General features: G+C 39.9%; 2 protein-coding genes across 4 annotated transcripts in view; both read right to left on the bottom strand.

Annotated features, from left to right (window-relative positions):
* Window positions 1-783: 783 nt before the first annotated feature.
* LOC125483168 lies at window positions 784-21,067 on the bottom strand. Of its 3 annotated transcripts, none has more exons than XM_048597189.1 (2): window positions 20,961-21,067; window positions 784-2,914 (listed from the first exon to the last, which is right to left on the bottom strand). In XM_048597189.1, exon 2 carries the CDS (start codon window positions 2,898-2,900, stop codon window positions 2,106-2,108), a length of 795 nt encoding a protein of 264 aa, XP_048453146.1. In that variant the 5' UTR covers window positions 2,901-2,914; window positions 20,961-21,067; the 3' UTR covers window positions 784-2,105. The 3 variants fall into 3 exon arrangements, with proteins under 3 accessions (XP_048453146.1, XP_048453145.1, XP_048453147.1); XM_048597188.1 differs by lacking the exon at window positions 20,961-21,067 and adding an exon at window positions 15,038-15,153; XM_048597190.1 differs by lacking the exon at window positions 20,961-21,067 and adding an exon at window positions 6,033-6,313.
* The window catches only part of LOC109919730 (mitochondrial uncoupling protein 4), a 19,570-nt gene continuing 16,009 nt past the window's right edge, over window positions 19,660-23,220 (bottom strand). Inside the window, exons 4-6 of the mRNA XM_048597049.1 lie at window positions 21,485-21,577; window positions 21,199-21,301; window positions 19,660-21,113 (exon numbers count right to left, since the gene is read on the bottom strand). Coding sequence (XP_048453006.1) covers window positions 21,042-21,113; window positions 21,199-21,301; window positions 21,485-21,577 — 268 coding nt within the window. The 3' untranslated portion in view covers window positions 19,660-21,041. The remainder of the gene's footprint in view (window positions 21,114-21,198; window positions 21,302-21,484; window positions 21,578-23,220) is intronic.

The following is a 23,220-nucleotide window of genomic DNA, read 5'->3' as shown; positions in this document are numbered from 1 at the left end:
ATGTTAAGATATTACAGCCAAAAATTGTTGCCTTAAGTTGAAATTGAACATATTTTGCAAAGATGTGAATTCAAAATAGTGCATACGTTTTCAGCCCCTAAATACAGGAAAAATTTGCTAAGGGTTCTTTAATGATAAATCATTGTTTAAACTGGGCTGCATATATTTTGTCAGCAAGTTCCACACAACAAAAGTTTAATTTTAATATTATTGCAGGTGATAATAATTCCTGGTGAAACTATCACTCATTGGCAGTTGTCAGAAGAATGATCCATGAAATTTTTAAAAGGGAGAGGCTGCTTATCTAGTTTAATTTAGTAGCTTCTTAAGCTGACATGTCATCATCATAGAATCCCTACAGTGTGGAGACGGGCCCTTTGGCCCAACAAGTCCACACCGAACCTCAGGGCATCCCACCCAGACCTATCTCCCTATAACCCACCTAATCTACACCTCTCTGAACACTATGGGCAATTTAGCATGGCCAATCGACCTAACCTGCACATCTTTGGACTGTGGGAGGAAACCGGAGCACCTGGAGGAAGTCATTACAACATATTGTCAGAGATGCCATCTTTTGGATAAGACAAAAGAAATCAAGGTCCTCCCTGCCTGTTTGTGTGAACATGAAAGATTTCTTGACATTATTTCTAAAAAGCAGGTGTAAAGTACTATGGAGACATTCTGAAGCCACAAATTCTACATAGGCTATAGAAACACAATGTTTTTTTATTTCTCAAGTGTGAAAGGGACAATATATATTTTTTAGAAAGTTTATGTGACTTGGTGCTGGTTTTTGGATTTTTTTGGTGTTAGAAGACTGAAAAATATTTATGAAGAAACAAAACAGCCAATATTATTATTACATATTATTATTACATCATTGATGTTGCTTGAAGCATTCGGAAACATTCTGCAAAATAGGAAAATTATGAAAGACAGAATATGAGAATAGCTTGCAATAATGTACTATTTTGCCAGATTTCTGAAAAATATCCAAATAGCTTCACACAAATTATTTTTGACATGTACTTAGTTTAAAGGGGATGTTAGAATGATAACATTGACAGCAGTTCAGGAAACAATTTATGTAAATGATCTGTACCAATGGTTTCCAAACTGTAGGAAGTGGAGGGTGATGCAGTAGATCCATTCTGTAGTGGCAAGTCTGCTTCACAGGGACTGGCAACTGAGGGTTGGGGTAGAGGTCAATGGTGGAGAAGTTGGATATCGTGGTATAAAAGGAGCTGGTCGTAGTATCTGTATATAGGAGGGGACAGGGAGGGATTGTATGGTGGATGGTAACAAGGATGGGATAGTTTGTTGTGGGTGTGGAGGGTAGAGGGATTTCACTGACTCTTCCATCAATGGGAAAAATGGAAAGCTTGCTGAAATCAAATGAATAAATAAACATTTTTACAAAGAACTTTACAGATTTTCATTTTTATATAACATGTATGTTGAACATGTATTACATGTAAACTTCAATAATTATAGACTGAATGTTATGCTATTGCCTTGCTGTTTTGTTTTTGCTGACATCTGGGATCACCTTCATTTTCAATTGTTAGAATGGGGTGCATTGGAAAATAAATTTGGGAAACTGTGATCTATACAAAGCTCCATTCCAGATGGCAAATCAAGTTGATTATTCTGTATTTGTGTGACTATTCCAAACATAAAAATTTATGATTGAAGTGATGAAATACAAAAGGTGGGCCAAGAACTCAGCTAACACTAGATTGAGAAATTCTATTATGCTCCTTTGATAGACCTGCCAGATATTGATTCACAACAATTGAAATTTCCTCAATTGTAAAAGTCACCAATTTTCAAATCATATTTCAACGATGTATGTCAATAGTATGTCGGATGTTTTCATACATTTTTATCTATACTCATCTAAAATTGAGTAAATAGAGGTTAGGAATTTCTCTTTGTAAAATGTTTGAGGTAACAAAACAAAATGACAGGAAACTTTGAAAAATACAATACAGTTGAGAGCACCTGAAAAAAGAAAACTCATCAGATTGGGGTGCTAGGTGAGAATTGTTGATTTGTGTATCCAAAACATGGTCTACAAATATAACATATTTAAAGGGAAGTTATTTCAAGTTTTTATCCAATGTCTTTATAAAGTCATTCACTTTCTCTTTCATTTTCTCATCCAGGAACTTCCTGAATTGCTCTCGTTCCTGTAAACGGTCAAGCTTCTGTGTCTTTAGTACCTTTTGGCAAATGTTTTCCATGCTGGCCATACGACGCAATTCTTTATGTGTCAAACACTGGCCATTACCACCATCTCCAGTATTTCCTCCCAAAGATACAATTGACTTGGACCTCCTGAACCCAGGAGGCCTTGAAGAAACATTATTAATTGAAGAAGACATGTGAGGCATTTTCTTCACGTACTGATTTGTTGAAAACCTTCCATCTAATTCATCTTGAAGGGAAGAATTTGGACTGGTTCTCCCATCTATACCAGCCCAGGTATTCAGCAAACTTGCACGTCGCTGTCCAGATTGTAAATTACTCACTGTTGTTGAAGGAGCTGTTTTAGCTCTTCCAAAAAATAAAGAATTTACTCCTCTTGTCATTGTATCCCCATCTGAAGTAATCTCAGTTTTGCCTCCCTTTTTGAAAGTCCTTAGCTGACTTATTAAATCATCTAATTTACATTTTTGGAGTATTGTTTTTTGGCTTAATATATTCTGAAGTTCCTCTGTTACATTTGTACTTTCTTGCTGTAATCTTGAGAGGACAATGCGATGGCCATGGTACAGATGGTCTAGCTTATTGTGTAAAAGCACATCTTCTTTTCTATTTTTCATATATGCATCCACTATCAGCATTGTGGAGTCATTTGCCAACTTGCTCATTGTTGTATTATTAGGTGGCATCTTCCCCAGTACACCTGCCGAAATATTTGATGCCAAATATTAGTACAGTTATTAAGGCAGAAATTGTGTAGTATTTATGTAGTTTTATTTACATAAGAAGGTACATATATTGGGAGTTTAACCTTTTCAACTGATTGTTTATATTTGAAGTTTTCAAGTAAATACCAAACAATTAAATGAAAGAAAATGAGTTTGAAGTCAATAGTTTGCTTAAGAAAGGGAATCTGCTACCTTCAACGCTTTTAGTGGTTCCATTAACAAATCATCATAACATTCCCTATTCCTGACTGAGAATTGTAAGAAGTATAAATTAGTGAGTGACAAATATTGGCCAAATAAAATACAGGTAATAAAAACAGAAATTGCTGGAAAAGCTCAGCAGCTCTGGTAACATCTGTGGAGAGAAATCAGAATTAACGTCTCAGGGCGAATGACTCTTCCTCTGAATGTTCTGAGGAAGGGTCAATCAACGTTAACTCTGACCCCTTTCCACAGATGCTGCGAGACCTGCTGAGCTTTTCCAGCAATGTCTGTTTTGGTTCCTGAATCACAGTATCCGCAGTTCTTTCGGTTTTTATTTAAAATACAGGTATGATTATCAATTCATGCTTCTGCATGTATCTCTTCTCTACTAGGCTATTTGTGAACATGCGGAGCTCTTCTTCCGCTGCCTCTGCCTCAATGCCTTCTTCTTCAATAAAGACTCCCAACCACCTGCCTCCAACCTTCTTCCTCATCTTCAACAACCCCTCATGGCCTCTTACCCACCCTGGACCTCTTTATTGCTAACTGCCAACATGACATGAACCACCTCAATTTCTCCATCCCCCTCACCCACTCCAACCTCACCCCCTCCGAATGTGCCGCGATCCATTTTCTTTGCACCAATCTCCGTTTCACTATCAAACCCACTGACAAAGAGGGGGGCGGTGATAGTCTGGAAGATGGACATCTATATTGCAGAGGCCGAACACCAACTCTCTGACACTGTGTCCTACCTCCCCCTTGACCACGATCCCACCAAGGCCCATTAAGCCACGGTCTCGCACACTGTCCATGACCCCATCACCTCCAGTAATCTCCCCTCCAACGCCTCCAACCTGATAGTCACCTAGCCCCACACTGCCCGGTTCTACCTACTCCCCAAGATCCATAAGCCCAACTACCCTGGCCGACCCGTTGTCTCCGCATGTTCCTGCCCCACCGAACTCTTCCTACTCAACTTCGTTCTCCCACTTGGTCCAGGCATTCCCCACCTACATTTGGAGCACAAGCCACACCCTCCATCTCTTCGGAAACTTCCAGTTCCCTGGCCCCCAGCACTTCATCTTTACTATGGACGTGCAAACCCCACACACGTCCATACCCCACAATGACAGCCTGCAGGCCCTCAGTACTTTCCTCTCCAACAGACCCATCCAGCTCCTCCCCTACCAATACCCTCCTCTCTGCTTTGCTAAATTAAATTAAATTAAATTAAATTAATCTAATTAATTAAATTAGTCCTGACCCTCAGTAACTTATCCTTCAATTCTTCCCACTTTCTCCAAATCCAGGGGGTTGTCATAGGCACTTGCATGGGCCCCAGCTAAATCTGCCTCTTGTTGGTTATGTCGAACAGTCCCTCTTCGGTATGTACACTGGTACGGTTCCCCAACTCTTCTGCTGTTACATCAATGACTGCATCGGTGCTACCATCTGCACACAGGCTGAACTGGAGCAGTTCATCGACTTCACTAACAATTTCCACCTCATCCTCAAATTCACTAGGTCTATCTCAGACACTTCCCTCCCCTTTCTTGACCTCTCTGCTTCCATTTCTGGTGACAATTTACAGACCGACATTTACTATAAACCCACAGGCTCCTATAGCTACCTGGACTACACCTCCTCACACTCTGTATCCTGCGAAAACTCCATCTCGTTTTCCCAATTTCTCTGTCTCCATTGCATCTGCTCTGACGAAGAGACATTCCACTCCCAAGCATCCTGGATGTCCTCCTATCTCAAACAACATTCTTTTCCCCCCCCCCATCATCCAGACAGCCCTCCACCATGCCTCCTCCATTCCCCGCTCCTCAGCTCTAAACCCTCCCCTCCAAACATAAAGATAGGGGGCCCTTGTCCTCACTTTCCACCCCACCAGCCTCCACATCCAACGTATCATCCTCAACACTTCCGCTAACTCCAATTAGACTCCCACATCCAGTCCTGAAGAAGGGTAATACCCGAAATGCTGGCGTATTCTCCTCCTGATGCTGCTTGGCTTGCTGTGTTTTTCCAGCCTCCTGTTTGTCTATTTGTGAACAGGATTTTGGACATGAGAGTTAGTATGTCATAGGGCAGGATTTTGAGGCACTGCCAAGGTTCAGAATAGAGGAAATGGGGTCTGAAAATGTCAGCATCAGTCAACATACTTGTTTCCCTTCCAGATTTGCAGTGCTAGTCATTTTGACTAAGGTAGCATAACAATTAAGCCATCAGCTCAGTTGTTAGCATTCTTGCCTCTGATTCAAAAGGATCCAGGTTCAAGACCCCTCCAAGGCTTTAGTGAATTAAAAAGCCAAGGTTGAGATTATAATTCTATTTTGAAGAAGAACAGGGTGTTTTTCCGGTGTCTTGGCCAACATCTTTCTCTCAATCAGCATTACAAAAGCAGATCATTTAATCATTATTGCTAACCTTATTCATAATAAAGGAAACATTGATGGAATACAAATGTTACTATGTGTTTCCAACACAACCAAAGCAGAAGCAGTTTTGGATCCAGCAGAACATCAAAAACCTGAGAGATGGCTGACCAATTATATTCATTAAGAAGCAACTGAAGCACTGTCAATGGAGGTCAACTGGAATGCTTGAGATGATCTCCAGCTTCCCAATGCAATTGGGTGCTATTTGACTGCCTTGAGACAGGCACCCAGTGGAAAACAGCAGTGCCATTTGTCTAGCTTCAAGCAGACCCAGAGGCATTCCCTATTTCTTGCCTAGGCAGAAGACAAGCCAAATTGTCACCTTCTACAGAGTTACGGCGACCCAATGTCCTCACTTCCCACTGCCCCCTGAAGCCCCATCCCATCCCACAACACCATCATGAGAACACAGAGGGAAAAACCTTTAATTAATTCGTACTTGGAAATGAAGGTACTGATTGTATTGGAGTGCAATTTTGATGTGCAAGGAAAAGTTGGACCAGCGTGGATCATTCACAAGTTTTAGCGGCATTCTTCTCAATAAGGAGGCCCCATGTTGAAGCATCCTTTCCGTTGTTTGCCTTCTATTGCAATCTGCTGCTCCTTTCAATCTGGAAGATCTTTACTTTTCCTTTCAGCTTCTAGAGCTGGTACATTCCATTAATTGGTCAGGAAACCTGTCTTGTTGCCATTAAGGAAGCACCTCTCTAAAATAAAATCCCAAAGAGTGACTTCTCCTCAGGAGACACATTCACAAAGAGAATATTCAGCCTATACAGTCATTACAGTAAAGAAGCAGGCCATTTGGCTCATTAAGTCTATGTTGGCCCTCTGTAGAGCAACCCAGGCAATTGTTGTTTGCTACCCCATCCCGTGGGTCTGCAAGTTATCTTCCTCAAGTGCCTATCCAATTTCCTTTTGAATCATTAATTGTCTCCACTTACACCACCCATTTCGGCAATAAGTTCCAGGTTATTACCACTTTTTTTTTTTAAATTCGGCACACCCCTCCTATATCTATTATGCAAACTTTTCAGTCATTGACCTGAAGTCACTTTTCTATATGGCGAAAGGAAACAAAAGCCTACCTTATCCAGTCTTTTATAAAAATATGCACCTGTACCAAATATCCCTTCAACCTCATTTTCTTTAAGGAGAACTACCTAGTTTCTCTAACCCATTTGTTTGGCTAAATTGCCTCATCCCCGGAACCATGGTAGATTTTCTCCCAAACCCTCTCAAGGACCTCACATTCTTCCTAAAGTAAGGTGATCAGAACTAGACACAATACTCCAGCAATAGTACTAAAAATGTTCACTTCCCTTAATACTTCTATTTCTGAAGCCCAAATTTCCTGATGCTTTGCTAACTGACACCTTCAAAGGTGTGTGCACACAAAACTCCAGGGTCATCTGTCCATTTACACTCATTGAAACTGTTCCATTGAATATATGTATATTGGCTGACCCTTTCCCTTCTTTTAAAGTGCATCATCTCATATGTTCATATACTAAATTCCATCTGACATTTGCCAATTCTATTAGCCCATTTATGTCATGTTGTCGTTGGCACCTCACTATTTGCTAATAATTTGGTAAACTTTGAAGTTTTACTCTTTACTCTGATATTTTCCAATATGCAAGTATTGTTGTGTTTCATGAAGGCAGCTCACCGCAACCTTGTCAATGGCAATTAGGGAAGCGCAATTATTGCCTTTGGTATTTTAACCTCTGGTACTTAATGTACTTTTATAAAACTTCAAATATTAATGTAATAAAGCACAGTATTTTGCAACCCCCTATTTATCCATACGAAATAAGAAAAGAACTTACATTTATCTTAGAAAAGTCCAAAATTGCTCATATACAATGACTACTTTGAACACTACAGCTGCATGATAACAATCTTGGAAACTGGCACCTGCAACACTGGCAACACGAATGCAATCAAAGACTTGCATCTGTTCCTGCAACCGTTGAACGTCCTATCATTGTTGCTTTCCCAATTTTCTTTCCATTCAGCTGAGCAAGAAGGTGTTCAGCACACAGGCAGCCAAGGGATCAGGGACCACATAGTCTTGCTTCCTGTACAATTCAAGGGTCTGTCTCTAATATTCTTGCCTTTTAAAGGACTTCACATCAGTGGGTCCAGCACACACCTTCCTCAGAGATGAAGATACTTATCCTGCCCACTCTGGTTGTGATCATAGCCATTTTCTTTCCCATTGGGTGGTTTTCATTTCCAGCATGATGGACAGTGGCAGATCTTTGGACACTGGTTTCCATCTCCAAGTGTCACAGGTGCCGAACCTCCAGATCCCCTTCCTGACTGCCCTTCCCGTGAACTCCACTGGCTTCACACATCCCCAATTTCCCATTCAACCCATCTACATGAGCCTACACCTGTCATTCCTCCCAGCACAGCCAATCCCAAAAAAAGAGTCTCCTTCCGAAGGCAGTGCCCTCCCTGGTCCCCCTCATCCTTTTCCCATAGTTTTTTTGGGTGGGCCCAACGGACTGACCGTGACCCACCCCCCTCAACAGTCTAGCCAGGTATCCCTAGTTGAGAATGGCCTGGATCCCTGCCTGATTACTATACACCTCCCTAGTCATGTTAGCGCTATGGTTTGGACTGGCTGCTATGTCCTGACCCATTCCCCAGGCTGTAGAGGCATGGACCCTTGACTGAATATATCCTTCTCAGGGTTTAATTCAACGAAAAATTCAAGTTCCTTTTAATGTTATGATCTGCCCTTAGTTAGTTTTAAATTTATCCCCAGATCTGATTGATTAAATACTAACAATATACAATGAATAAAATTTGATAAGTTAATGTTCAAATAGGCTAACAAATTGTCTTTTAATTTTTCTATTAATAATCAATCTTGTATTATAGGTTTAACTAAGTGTTTATTATTGACACAGCCCATAATATTCTTTTGGCTAGAATGCCATTATTTTACTTTGTCTCCCACCCCTTTCAGATATTCAACGCATGAGACCGGGACAGAGAGAGAATTACTATGTGCTGGCTTCACTCTCTGTGAAATTTCATTCCCAGCCTCTTGGGCTTAAATCCCTAATGAAATCATATTGATGACCATCTAGTTGAAATAACAAATCTTCATTGATAAAAATATTTTTTCTGCTTGTACAAAATAAAACACTCAATGAAAGTTAGCTACAATAACTGACAAATGCAGATACATTAAAAATGTCTCCTAAAAAATTCTTCTGTCTCTACATTTATTTCACACATTTGTGCTGTAAAGTCCAAAAATTAAGAATTTCAAACTCTATGGTTGGTGACCCTGTTGGAATGTTGCTGCATTGCTTCAAAACAGTAAAATATCTTGAATACTGAGGATTGTCCAAAGTTTAGCAATGGTTTACTGTAATTGCCTGTATTTATGAAACAGTTTTAACACCCAAAGTATCTGAGGCACTACAAAGATGGTACTGGGGCATTGAGGTAACAACTGGAACTGATCAGGATTCAGGAAGATTATGTAGTAGGCAAGTAAATACATCTTAACAAGATTTGAGAGGGGAGTTTCTAGGTTGGCTTAAGGGAGTTGTAGTTCAACATACGGATATGCAAAAAAAAACAAAATTCTAACTTGAACAGAAAGATTAGGTTATAATATTAAACCTTATTAAGCATTAGGATTATTCATCCTTTAACTCCAGGTTTCTGACACAATTAAATCAAAGTCCTTGTTCTTAGAATTCAGTGGATCAGTGTTCTAAATCATAATTATTTAGGCCATTATTTAAAGGAACAGGAACAGTGTTCTACTTTTAGGCATCAGAGTCATCTTTTAAACGTAGATACTGTCTACAGATTTTCAGGTGTGGCCAAAACAAACTGAAAAACTCCTCAAGGTGCACTTATGGACGCTGTAAATGTGAGTTCACCAAATGAGTAACATTTCAGAATATTTTCTAATGCCATGGAAACAGTAGAATAAATTTTACATTAGATATATTTTTAACCTTTTAGAAGTTAAATTATACAAAACAGATTTTTTTTTTACCTTCAACAGATAATTCTTCTGCTATGTAATAATTTGCTTCTCAACTAATTATTTTTATCCCAGACAATTTATTTCACTTCCAAACGGTGTATTCAATGTGCACAGAACATGAGTCTCTAAACTGAAAAAGCTTCAATTCTTGGTAAGTTAGTCTTGTGACATTATTTAACCCTTTGAGTACTCATGCTTATGAGATCTTGCAGCATCAGTCATTTCGGATGTCTCTGAAACTGACTACATTAAGAACGAAGTTCCATCTGAAAACTGTTTATTTTCAGTTTCATAACAAGGTTGGATTTGTAAAGATATTTAATAAAATTAAAAAAAATGTTAATGCTCAAAGGGCTAGCAATGTGTTAATATTTTTTGTTTCAATGTGATGCTGTAGGAACACACCACTCACTATACATTACATTTAATTCATTGACAATTCAGCGTTTTATCTTAAATTACTGGCATTGGGTAAATAAATAGCTTCTTAGCAATAAAAATTAATACTTAACAGAAATCAAATTACACCTTATTTCCTTTGATCAGCTTACTGTTTTTCATCATTCCTTGGCAACTCAAATGAGGTGGCAGAAAATGTCAGGCATTCAAATCATTCTTGCGTGCTCCATTTGTGCTAATGCTGGTTCTGTCACACATAATTAGGCTCAAAGGTGATAATTATTTCCTGTGCTGATGGAGTAAAATTACCATTGATTTTGTATTAATGGAAGATGGTACAAGCCCATTCTAAGGGGGCAGGTTTAAATGATTTAATAATTTTTGTCTAATTCCTTATAATAAAATGCTAAAAATAAGGACAACCACTTTGTTTTTATCCCTAAAATATGTTTGTAATAGCTAAGTACTGTTGATCCTGGAAATCTGAAATAAATCAGAAAATCTGATCCTGTCTTCTTCCAACACTACAGCAAGCAGTCTTTCTAGCAGCAAATCCCAGGACAAAAGTCAGAAACCTTATTTTCACTTCCCTGGGAACTGATGCCAATTATTAGTCTTCACTGGTGACAACAGCTAATTCATAAAGCAACTTTTTTTGTTATTATTGATTTCCTTATGAAAAATATATCAAGTGCAAGTGTGCAAACAATAACATAAGGATTCGTGCTATGGTTTTGTTTCAGAATATTTGGCTGAAGAATAGAATTCCTTCTAAACAAAATGAAATCAACAGAAATCCTTTCAGTAAGCTAAGGCATACTGAGGTCACTGAAATGATCTAAACGTGTTGAAATTAGCTTCTGAGTGGCATTTTTTAGCTTAGCTTGTAAGGTAACCCCATTAGGGTTGGCATGGGTAGCAGACTGGTAGAACAATGTTTGCCAGGGCTTGGATGTGCAGTGGGATGATCGGGAAAGATATTGTTAGCAATAGCAAATTAATAGCAATAGCAATAGCAATAGCAATAGCAATAAAAGCCCAATGGGGTTGCTGTCTAATTGGGAACAGCAGTTCATGCCTTATAGCTGCCAATCAGTCAGAGAGTTGACAACTCAAAACCTCTGATAAGATCAGCTGTAGTTAGTTACTGCCAAAGGTGCATCTCCCTTTATTCTTTATTCATTAACGGGATGAGGGCATTGCTGGCTAGGCAGCATTTATTGCCCATCCCTAATTGCCCAAAGGGCAGTTCTGAGTCAACCACATTGCTGAGAGTCTGGAGGCACATGTAGGCCAGACCAGGTAAGGATGGCAGTTTCCTTCCCTAAAGGACATTAGTGAACCAGGTGGGTTTTTCCCGACAATCGGCAATGGATTCATGGTCATCGTTAGATTCTTAATTCCAGATATCTGCTGTGGCGGGATTCAAACCCAGGTCCCCAGAACATTACCTGCATCTCTGGATTAACTGTCAGTGAGTATACCACTAGGCTATTGGCCTCTCCGTGGAGGGTGAGGGTGAGGGTGATGGTGAGGGTGCCTCAATGGTAACACACCTGCAGAGTTCAATTAAGTTTTGGGAGGATACTTAGCTGAGGTAGAAGATAATGCTTATCACATCACAGTGCAAGGTCAATGGCATTGCTCTGGGATGACCATTATCTTCAGGGAGCCCCTTCATGGGCCATACAGCACCATTAAAGGATGTCCCTTGTTGTATATAGATCAGAAATTGTTAATACTTGATTGAGTGCAGAAAGCTTCACCCTCTGTGTTGATATCACAGGGATATGGTCAGTGTAAGGTAGAGGCTTATAGAACCAGACCTGGGTCTAAAACAAAAACCGAAAGAACTGTGGATGCTGTAAATCAGGAACAAAAACAGAAATTGCTGCTAAAGCTCAGCAGGTCTGGCAGCATCTGTGAAGAAAAAATCAGAGTTAGTGTTTTGGGTCCGGTGACCCTTCCTCAAAGCTGATGGTAGCTGGGAAAGCGTCAGTTTATATGCAGAAAGTAGGGAGGTGTGTGGAGTAGGGAGTAAATGATAGGATCGAGCCCAAAGCGAAAGAAGAACAGTTGGACAGACAAAGGAGTTGGTAACAGTCAGGCTGGGAGGGTGAATAGTTGTTAATGGGGACTGTTAGTGATTAACAACATGTGGTGTGTAACAGCAGGCTATGTGATAACAAGGCCTGGTGTGTGGGGTAGGGCGTCGGGACATGGGAGAGTTCAGGCCCTAAAATTATTGAATTCAATATTGAGTCCAGAGGGCTGCAGGGTCCCCAAGTGGAAAATGAGGTGTTGTTCTTCCAGTTTGCGTTGAGCTTCGCTGGAATACTCAGCAAGCCAGAGACAGAGATGTTGGCCAGGGAACAGGGTGGTGCATTAAAGTGGCAGGCAACAGGTAGCTCAGGGTCTTTGTTGCAAGCAGAACATAGATGTTCTGTGAAGCGGTCACCCAGTCTACGCTTCGTTTCCCCAACGTAGCCCCTAGACCTGGGGCTAGTCTGCTCCTACCAGTCTCTGTAGTTATGTAGATCATATTTCGTGTACAGGCAGTCACCAGGTCACAAATGGGTTCAGTTTCTGAGTACATTTGTAAATCAATTTATACACAGGTCAGAACACAATACAGTACAATATAAAATGGCTGTTTGTAAGTATGAGCAGACATTTGCACATTAAATCATTAAAATTATTTTTCATATGGGATCTCAATCGTATGTACATGCATTTACATGTTGGATCTTTGTAAATCAGGGACTATGTGTAACATGTAAATAGTTGTTGTAATGTAATAAATTTCATATTGATTATTCAGCAAAGTTCACTGAGTTAGACCAAAAAGCTGGATATCTTAATCAGCACAAGGCCATTTCAAGTCTAAAGGAACCCACAAACAAAACAGCTACCCACTCCCCAGGAACCCATTGTGGGGCCACAAGGGTTTTCCTGTGGTCTCCCCATAGGGCTAAGGGTCTTCTTATATGCATAGATGTAACCATCAATTTAGTCATGAAATGATTCAGTTAGGCACCAGATGGGCAAAAATGATGCTAAATTTCCAGTGGCAATATGCCACAACAGCAGAAAAAAAAAAGGCTTCCTTTGCAGCATCTTCTCTTCCATACTACCAATCCTCCCAACTTCCAGCCCGAACCCAATAACATTGTGTTTCTGGGTGATGGAGGTAAAATTAACCAGCCTTATCATAAAGGCTGAGGGTTTCCCCAGCACCCAAAATATCTTGAGAATTGAATTTAAATATTCAAAATGAGCTATCTTTATCAGATACAAACATACAAAGAGGAGTCCTATTCTCCCAAATGATTTTAGGGATTCTACACCGTTTGAGCAATCAATTTATGCAGATATAGGGGTTTGTTTGACAAACTGTTTCTTTAATCACATCATCTCCCCATCTTGGAGATAGCAAGAACTGCAGACGCTGGAGTTAAAAGGTAACACAATACAGCACCCAACTTCCTGCAAGAACGCAATCCCCTACTCCCAATTCCTCTGTCTCCGCCGCGTCTGCTCCCAAGATGGAGTGTTCCACTCATGGACATCCCACATGTCCTCCTATTTCAAAGACCGTAACCTCTCCCCTCTGGTGATTGAAAATGCCCTCAACTGCATCTCTTGCATTTCCTGCACTTATGCCCTCACATCCCCACGCCCCAACAAAAATAAAGACAGAATCCCCTTGTCCTCACATATCACTCCACCAACCTCTGCATCCAACGTATCATTCTCCACCACTTCTGTCACCTACAATCTGACCCCACAACCAAAGAGATATTTCCCTCCCCATCCCTATCTGCCTTTTGTAGGGACGGCACACTCCGCAATTCCCTTGTCCGCTCCACACTCCCACTAACCCCACCACCTTTCCCTGCAACTGCAGGAAGTGCTACACCTGCCCCTACACCTCCCCCCTCACCTCCATTCAAGGCACAAAACAAACCTTCCACACTAGACAGGGGTTCACTTGCACATCCGTCAACTTGGTCTACTGTATCCGCTGCTCCTGATGTGGCCTCCCCTTCATCGGTGAGACCAAGTGTAGACTCAGAGACCGTTTTGTAGAGCATCTGCGCTCTGTACATGACAAATGACAAAACCTTCTGGTCGCCAACCATTTTAACTCCCACTCCCAGGGTGATGTGTCCATCCTGGGCCTCTTCCAGTGTCACAATGACACCACCCGCAAACAGAGGTGCAGCGCCTCACGTTCCACCTCAGGAGCCAACAGTCCAATGGCCTAATCATGGAATTCACCAGTTTTAAAATTTCCCTGGCCTCATTCCATGTCCAACCCTCCCTCTCGTCCCAGCCTCCTTGAACTGACACAACCTGTCCATCTTCTCTCCCATCTCTCCGCTCCACCCATCCCACTGACCAATCCCCACCACTCCCTACCTGCATTCACCTATCACCATCCCACTTACATTCTCCAGCCCCACTCCTTCTCTATTTATTTTGGAGCTCCCTCCCATTTCTGAAGGATGCCAACCCAAAACGTCAGCTTTCCTCCTCCTTTGATTCTGCCTGGCCTGCTGTGTTCTTCCAGATCCATACTGTGCTATCTCCCCATCTTACTCCCTTTCCTGATTTGCTCTTTTTTTAAACTTAGATTATCGTATGACTCATTGTCTCTCCCACAACCCAAACCTTCATCCACCTCTTGATTACATTGCTCCATTGATTCATGTCTCACAGGCAAGCTTTGAGTCACCTATACTCTACGTTAAGTATCTCATGAATCCCATATGTCCATCTCCCCTTTAGTTATCACCTCAGTTAATATTCAGTGATCTGTCCAAATGTTTGCAATTATGGACGGTAAATTAAGTTTGACTGTGACGCTCTCTGTAAACAAACAGGCTGCTAACATTCTTTAGTGTGTAGGTTCCAACGAAGGTAAGACTGTATAAAGTGAGAAAATCATATCTACCCAACACATGATTTCTGGGCCACTTTAATTTAAACTTCAGTCTTAGAGATGTAACACCTACCTCTTTACCTCCTCAAAGTCTTAGGTCCCAATCACTCCTTCCAGGTGAAGCAGAGTTTTTTTTGTACTTCTTCCATTCTCATCTACTGTATTCACTGCTCAAAAGTGTGATCTCTTCTACAGTAGGGGAATCAACACAGATTGTGTGACCACATTGTAGAACTTGGCATTTTTCATCTAATGCGTCATTGATCAATTGTATTAAAGTTCTTGATGTGAATTGACGACAGCTTTCCTTTGGTAACCCCCTGCCTTAAGTATCAGCGAGAGATACCTTCTTCTGCAACACTCTTAGTTTTGTAATAACAATATATCTGCAATAAGTGAACCATTTTTCTTTGTTTTTTTCTTAACTGTAGTAAACCTTTCTGGCTGCTGTACAGTACCTTCTGTTTGTGCTTCCAAAATTAGGTTATCAAGATTTTCTTAAACTGTTGGGAGAAGTGAGTGACTTGCAGGTAACTACCACAAAGGGGAATTCATAGTTAATCCCAAGGTATTGTACTGCAATCATGTATAGGTCAGGTGAGATAGGGCTAATAGACTTGCTTCCTTGAAGGACTTGAGTGAACTGTCGTAAAAAAGCCAATCAATCTGCTAACTTTTTTTGTTCTGGATCTTACTTTTTGAAGTCAGTTTCACAATTTGCCATGCTGGGATTTGAACTTATAATATTTGCTTCAAAATTTCAAGATTGCTGACTTATTTGATTGAAAGCGTAAGCTCTTCATTAAAATAAGATATTTGTTTAAATCAACTTGGCAATTCCCTTCATAATTTCAGGACTTTACTCACGCATGAATATACAAGTTAGAAACAGGAATAGGCCATTCAGCCTGTCAAGTCTTTCCATTACCCCATTGCTGATTGGATTGTAATCTCAAATCCAATTGCCGCCTACCCCAATAGATTTTCATTAAGCCAAGGGATGAGAAGTTATCTACCTCGCCTTTAAAAATATTCAAGGGTTCTACTTCCAACATCTTTTCAGGAAGAGAATTGCAAAGACTCACGATCCTCTGAGGGAAAAAAGAATTAGCTCATCTGTTTTAATGAGTGACACTGACTTATAAACGTGACTCCTAGCTCTAGATTCAATCCAAAGAGAAACATGCTTTCCACATCTACCCTTTCAAGACTCCTCAGGAGCTTTTATATTTCAATCAAGTTACCTCTTATTCTTCTAAACTCCAGCAGATACAAGTCTAGACTCTCCAACTTTGCCTCATTAAACAACTCTCATTCCAGGTATCAATTTAGTAAACATTCTTGGAACTGTGTCCCAATGCACTTTCATCCTTCCTTAAATGAGGTGACTAATACTATGCATGGTACTTCAGATTTAGATTACATATTTTCCAAAGAAAAAGCTCTTTTCTTAAACTATACCATATATTGTGATACTTGGAATCTTTTATTATTTGCCTGGTCAGTCTTAAGGATGACAAAATATCTGATAAAAGTCTAATGCAGCAAAAACAAAATCTCCATAAATTTATACTCTATTCCAGTTTATACAACCTAGTATTATGTTTATATAGGAATTGCACAGGCTTATAGCAGGTATTTCTGCAGAGATTTTGGCCTCAGTCTTTGATGTTGTGTTCTCCAAATACTTCCCATCCCTTCTGTACATTAATCACTCAGACTAGTGTTGACTGCCACAGTGAATGAAATAAGTCAGACTAAACTGAGACTGAAGCTGGAACTTTGTGCTTGAATGAATATAACTATGCCACATTTATTTTTCCTCTTGTTCTGTAATAACTACTAACCTGAACATAATAATTCCAGTTGGACTTGTACTTTCATTGGCAGGGTTCTACTTAAGAGGGAAGGTAAAAGGAGGACGACAGTTACTTACTCTCAATTTAAAGTACTTTGAATGATGTAAAAAGTTAAGAAAAATGTTGAACCAGTTAATCCATAAAATGGAAGACTTAACCTTTTATATTCTCTACAAAGAGGCCAATGTTGTATTGGACTTTATTGGTGACATTTTACCCTCCAAAAGATCCAAGTGACTGGATGTTAATGGAAGATGTGTGCTTTACCAATTACTAGGAGCTAGTAAGGTACATGGATATATCTTCAAAAAGTTGCTACTCGAGAGGAAATCTATTGAGATTGCATCCTTTAAACGTCTTGTTTTAATGTCACTTTCACATTTATTCACAATAGAAGTAACTACTGAATTTGGAATTATGATAATTTAATATGGATGTGCAGTATTGTACTACGTTTACATTTGAATGTTGCTGAGAGAGAGAGACAGTGGCCAAGGACTTTTCAAAGAACTGGTAATTTATATGGCTTGTTTAGCAAACGGACTCAGATTAGCTGCCTTTCTGAACTGCTATGATACTTGCAATACTAATATATGCACAGTTGTATTGAACAGGGAACTTCAGTGTATTAATCTGATGATATTGAAGGGACAATGATGTACTTGCAAGTTAAGGACAATGGGGGATTTGGGGATACTGGCAGGTCTGTTCTCATGCAACTGCTACGTCTGGGCAGTAAAGATTGAAAGATTGGAAGATATTGTTGAAGGAGCATTGGCAAGTTCCTGCAATGCATCTTCTAGCTGGCACTGCCAATGGTGGAAGGAATGACAATGAAACGGGCTGATTTGTCCTCAATGGTTTTAAGTGTTAGAGCCACACCTATCTAGCCATTTGAAAAATATTCAATTTCAGTGCAATTTACAGGACCTTACTGAATGGAAATATTTTGTTATGCTTACTTAAAAATAGTAACATCATTCCAAATGCAATTAATATCTATGCAGTGCTAATAACTTCAATGTGTTCTTTCCAAAAAAATGTCTGCTGCACATTTCTTTTTGTGTTCATTTCTCTTTTCTCTCCCCTCTTGAACGGCTCCCTTTACTCATGATGTTCTGGTCAGTTTGCTCGACGTTCCTACAGATCCCACTCCCACCTACACAGACAGCAAAGAATCACAAACCTGTTAGACACTGCCTCCTGGATCCCTCCACCTGCCTTGCTCATAGTCACAGCCTCCTATCTCTGACCACTGACCAAATTCGAGGTAGCTAATCGAAAAGGATGTGACTGCCTCCTGAAACAGTGTCCAGGTAACTCTCCCCCTTCCACAGTATTCAAAGCTCAGACCCCAGATCATCAACTCTGAGTCAGGGTTCCTCAAACGTCTATCACTTGCGACAAATGTGGTCACTGTGAACTATAATGGGGTGCACCAGTTCCCTCATCATGCAGATACAACACATCACCTGACTCTACACCTTCACTTTATTTACTTAGTTCTTACTTTGTTTTGTCTTAAATATGCTGCTAGTCTTTTAGTTTGTAATCTTTCTCCCATTTACCTTCAATCTGAAAGTAACCTACAAATAGATAGTCACATTACCAGCTATTACCAACCAATGAACTTATGGTTTTCCTGTGATATCACTCTGTGCTGGGCTCTCAATCCTAGGCTTTAATTCATCTTGTTAAAATAAAACTTATAAACTATGAATTACAAAAGCAAGCAAAAAGCACCTCTTCCCCTCTACACTGAATTCCCACATTGCTCCAAAATGCCCAAACTATATACTCACTCAGGTTGTCTCACATAGCTCAGAATCCCCACCATGTGGAAACAGGCCATTTGGCCCAACAAGTCCACACAAAACCTTCTGAAGAACGTCCCACCCAGACTCACCCCCTAACCCTGTATTTCCCATAGCTAACGCACCTACCCCACACATTATTGAACGCCATAGGCAATTTAGCATGGCCAATCCACCCAACTTGCACATCTTTGAACTGTGGGAGGAAACTGAAGCACCCGGCAGAAACCCACGCAGACACCGGGAGAACGTGCAAACTTCACACAGGTAGTTGCCCAAGGGTGGAATCGAACCAGGGTCCCTGGCACTGTGAGGCAGCAATGCTAACCACTTAGCCGTCGTGCTGCCCCCACCGTGAGAAGTGATAGTTCCTTCCCGGCTAAGTGAAGCTTACTGATCATGTGCTTACCGTAATGAGGTGAGAAGCAGGAAATTGGCTCCCTTCTTTTTAACCCCTCCCGGTCAGTCACAACAAATATTTATATTTCCGTTTTTAGAATGCAGATATCTCATTTCAATTAGAACATAATAGAAAATAAAATGAAGGAACCAAATTATAAGGTTTGCTTAAGTGAAAGAAGAATTTTATGACCATGACCCCAAAAAGAATAGTAGGAATGCAACATCAGACACACGCACAAACAAAGGTAATTCACTTATAAAGAAGGAAGGGTGTCAAACCCAGACATGAAGGTAAAGGAGTTTAAAAGTTTTGAGTTGATAAACTATTAGATTTGAAACCTGAGGTCAGTTGTTCAATTATTGACTTGTATTGTGCTACAGTGATAAAGTTTGTAGATCTTGGGTTCTTAGTAAATGGTGGTTCTCCCAAGTTGCTTTTATACTGGGCACTGATTTGGGTTTAGAGAGGCAGAGTGAGACATAAAAGGGCGAAAGTGTGTACCATACAGTTCTTGCTTACACATCCATTGTGTTGCTCAAAAGCAGCTGTTGAAATATAATTCAGTATGAATTCTGGAGGCTAGTCTGCAATTTACAGAAAGGAGACACAGATCCAAATGTCAGCTTGGACTGATCTTTATTTATTGATGGATTCATGAACTTGCCTTAACCAGATCAGGCAATCAAAGCAACCATTGTAGGTCTGCCCTTTTTAAAACCATTTTGAGCCCAGGATAGGTCTAAGGTATGGCAATCAAATGATTAAGGCTGAATACTGATAATATGTTTTTACTATAATTGTCACAGTTTAAAGTTCATTGAGGATGGAGAGGTTTGCGCAGCTTACTCTTCCTATTAGTTGTTTTGATTGTCCACCACCATTTACTAATACATGTGGCAAGAATGCGGAACTTTGATCTAATTTGTTGATTGGGGATCATTAAGCTCTGTCTATTGCAAGGTACTTCCTCCTGCTTAGCTTGAAATAGACCTTTGTTGTAGCATTTCCAGGTAAACAGCTCATTTTTAGGAGTGCCTGTTACTCCTGGAGTGACTTCCTGCACTCTTCATTGAACCATGGTCAATCCCAAGGTTTAATGGTAATGGTAGAGGCCTATGAGGTTAAGTTGTGGTTGTATACAATTCAGTTGTTGCCGATGTCCCAAAGAATCTCATTGATGCACAATGTTAAGCTGCTAAGTCAGTTCTGAATCTAACCCCTTTGCTACAGCAGCATGCTACAAGCCACAATGCAAGTCATGGCCAGTGGCATGTCTCCACAATGACTGTGCAGTGATCACTCTTACCTGTAATGTCACAAACAGATATGTCCACAATAGTTAAGGTGGTCAGGACAAGGTTCCATAGGCTTTGTTCTCTTGTTGGTTTCCTCACTACCTGCATCATGCCCAGTCAAGCAATCAGCCAGTTCAGTTAGTACTACTGACCCACTCTAGGTAAGTAACTTCTGTGTCCATCACCAAGCATACATTCTGTGCCTTTGCTCCCTCATCTAATGTTGCTTCCAGTTGCAGGAAATTTTCGTGGTTGTATTTAATTTGATGCCATGAGACTTCATAGAGCATGGAGTCAATATTGAGATCTCCCGGAACAAGTCCCTCCTGACTATTGACCAACGTGCCTCAGCTCTGGTGAGTCTGTCCTGACAGATGTAAATCAGCTTAGTCCTCTCTAGTTTTATAACATGTCCTCATAATCTTTCACTGCCATCAAATTAATACAAAACTTCAGTATTTTAATAGTTTATAGCGATATACAGCTGAATCTTCCTGACACAAAAGTACACTGAATTTAAGTGAAGTTAACATTAAATATTTGTGCTGACTGCAATATCCAGACTGAGAGTCAGGATGACCACCACAAACTAATTTCAATGGAACATTTTTCAATTCCAGCCTACCCAGAACTGGATGGTGCTCGGTGATACAGTCCTCAAAGGGAACTTCACTGAAGTTAAATCAGAATCTGCTCTGAAATGGTGTCAAAAGGAATTGAGGCCTGTGATTTTTCTTATTTGTTCAAACGTGAGCCAGAATGTCAATGACCAAGGTGCCTGAAACAAAAATGAAAATCTCGTTAATGCAAAAACCACAAAAGCTTTAAAAGGGTATATTTTTAAATGATACAAAAACATTTACCATCCTTGCCCAGGTTGGCAGAAATCCTTTATACAATGACATCAACCCTTCTCTCTTTATTGTCTGCATCAGGCAATCCACTGTGGATGTGTATAATAAACCCCTAGTAGCAAAAATGAACAAACATGAAACTCTCTTGGAATCAATGAAATGAAAATAATCCCCAACTCCCAGTGGACCGGATATTTCTGCTTTGTGCTGGATGCCATACTGGGATTGGAATTCCAGCGAGAAATGCATAGAAGGGCACTCTTACCTGAATATAAACTTAATTTATCACACTTACCTTCCTTGTTTATCTCTTGTCTGATTCATGATTCTGGTTTTAATGACATCAGCAGGGCATCCCATGGTAGCAGCAACCAGTCCTGAACAAATGCTGAGCAAAAGTTTTTTTAAAAAAAGTATATTGAATGTGTTAATTTGTAAGAAACAAAACTAAGAAGATTTATTTTCAGTATAGCTTCAATTAAAAAGGATTATTACAGTGTGCCCTTTTTCATTGTTAGGACATTATACTTTAAGTGTTTCAATCAGTTTTGTTTTCCCTCGGTGATGAGTTGCTGTGAGCAAAGGATGAGAATGAGTGATTTACACTGAACTAGTTCAAGGATAGCTTCTGATCTCACTGCATTGCAACTGTAGAAGCTTCTGTTGTAACCTATCATCTGTGTCATTGCTGCTTTGATCGAGAACTCACTGCAATAGAATACAGGTATCTGAACTTTGAACTAATCATTACGTGTGTTTGTACATATTATGTACAACGGTATTCCACTGCTGATTTTTTGAACTATCCTGATGTTTACTGGCAATGTGCATGTATTGAGGTGGGGGTGGGGGACAGTGATGCCATTTGTTTTAAAATAGACTTTCAGGTCAACATAAGCCCAGAGAATTCTAGAGAATTGGGTAGGGCCATGTAGACCAAAAAAACAGCTGAAAAGTTTAGTTATGGCATAGACACCAAAGGAGTGTCTGTGTGTATCTGGTGTTTGTGGTGTGTTAATATCAGCTATGCCTGTTTTATGGCTAGGAGGTCATATTGATATATGACTTGAGCTGTTGGGTGTGGAACCAGATCCAGAGTGAAAAGGAAATGCCTTACAGAGTATGATTAAAAGCCTATTAGTGTGAAAACCACAGTAAAAATAATAATGCTGGGTTAATTCTGTTGTAATGAATTTTACACTGAAGTTCGTATTATTTATAATCATTATCTTATTTATTCAGCATACCTATTTATTCATTCTAGCTTGTTATTTATGTTTGCATGAAAAAAAGTTCAATTGAACACTGGAGTTTTGTCACGTATTTTCTTACCTTCACATATTATATTCTTTAAATGATTATGGCCTATACAATCAGATCTTAACAAATATTCTGTTTGTCTATTATTTTCATAACTGGGATCATGCGTTTTTAAATCATTGCTGGATATTATATTTCATCTAAGAGATTTTCGAAATGTGCTAAGTTCTGACTTGTTTGGTTGAAAACTATTTCTTAGTATGGAAGGTTAGGTTTGTAAAACGTGAATTTCACAGAACACGAAAACAGGAAGTTTGACAGGAATCCACATTTATTGTCTTAGTTATTACGGAGAGAAACAAAAGCATTGTAAATAGGCAGTGCCACATATGTCCTTGGATTCTAGTGTTGTATAAAGATCACAGCAGCTGCATATTTTGCTCTGCTTTGCAGCTGAACTTGAATTAATCACCGAACAACAATCGCCCTCTCTCAGTGAAGCTGATGGACAGCCTGCACATAGAGAACGTATTTACTCTGAATTGAAAGATAATTTATCTAGCTTCATTTCTGATCCTCCTTACAGAATAGATTCTATGCAAGATGGCAGCAACATAGGGCATATCTAACCTTAGATTTGGCTGCTTGTTTTGGGCTCTTACACAATTGCAAAACAATCCCTGTTGAGTTTAAGACAACAAGGTGTAGAGCCGGATGAACACAGCAGGCCAAGCAGCATCAGAGGAGCAGGAAGGCTGACGTTTCGGACCT

This window comes from Rhincodon typus, chromosome 5 (assembly GCF_021869965.1).
Source record: "Rhincodon typus isolate 14 chromosome 5, sRhiTyp1.1, whole genome shotgun sequence".
Lineage (NCBI taxonomy): Eukaryota > Metazoa > Chordata > Chondrichthyes > Orectolobiformes > Rhincodontidae > Rhincodon > Rhincodon typus.
This window is presented reverse-complemented; position numbering and strand designations above follow the sequence as displayed.

Coding starts and splice junctions, on each gene's coding strand:
- LOC125483168 (XM_048597189.1), bottom strand. CDS start 2,900: ATGCCACCTAATAATACAACAATGAGCAAGTTGGCAAATGACTCCACA.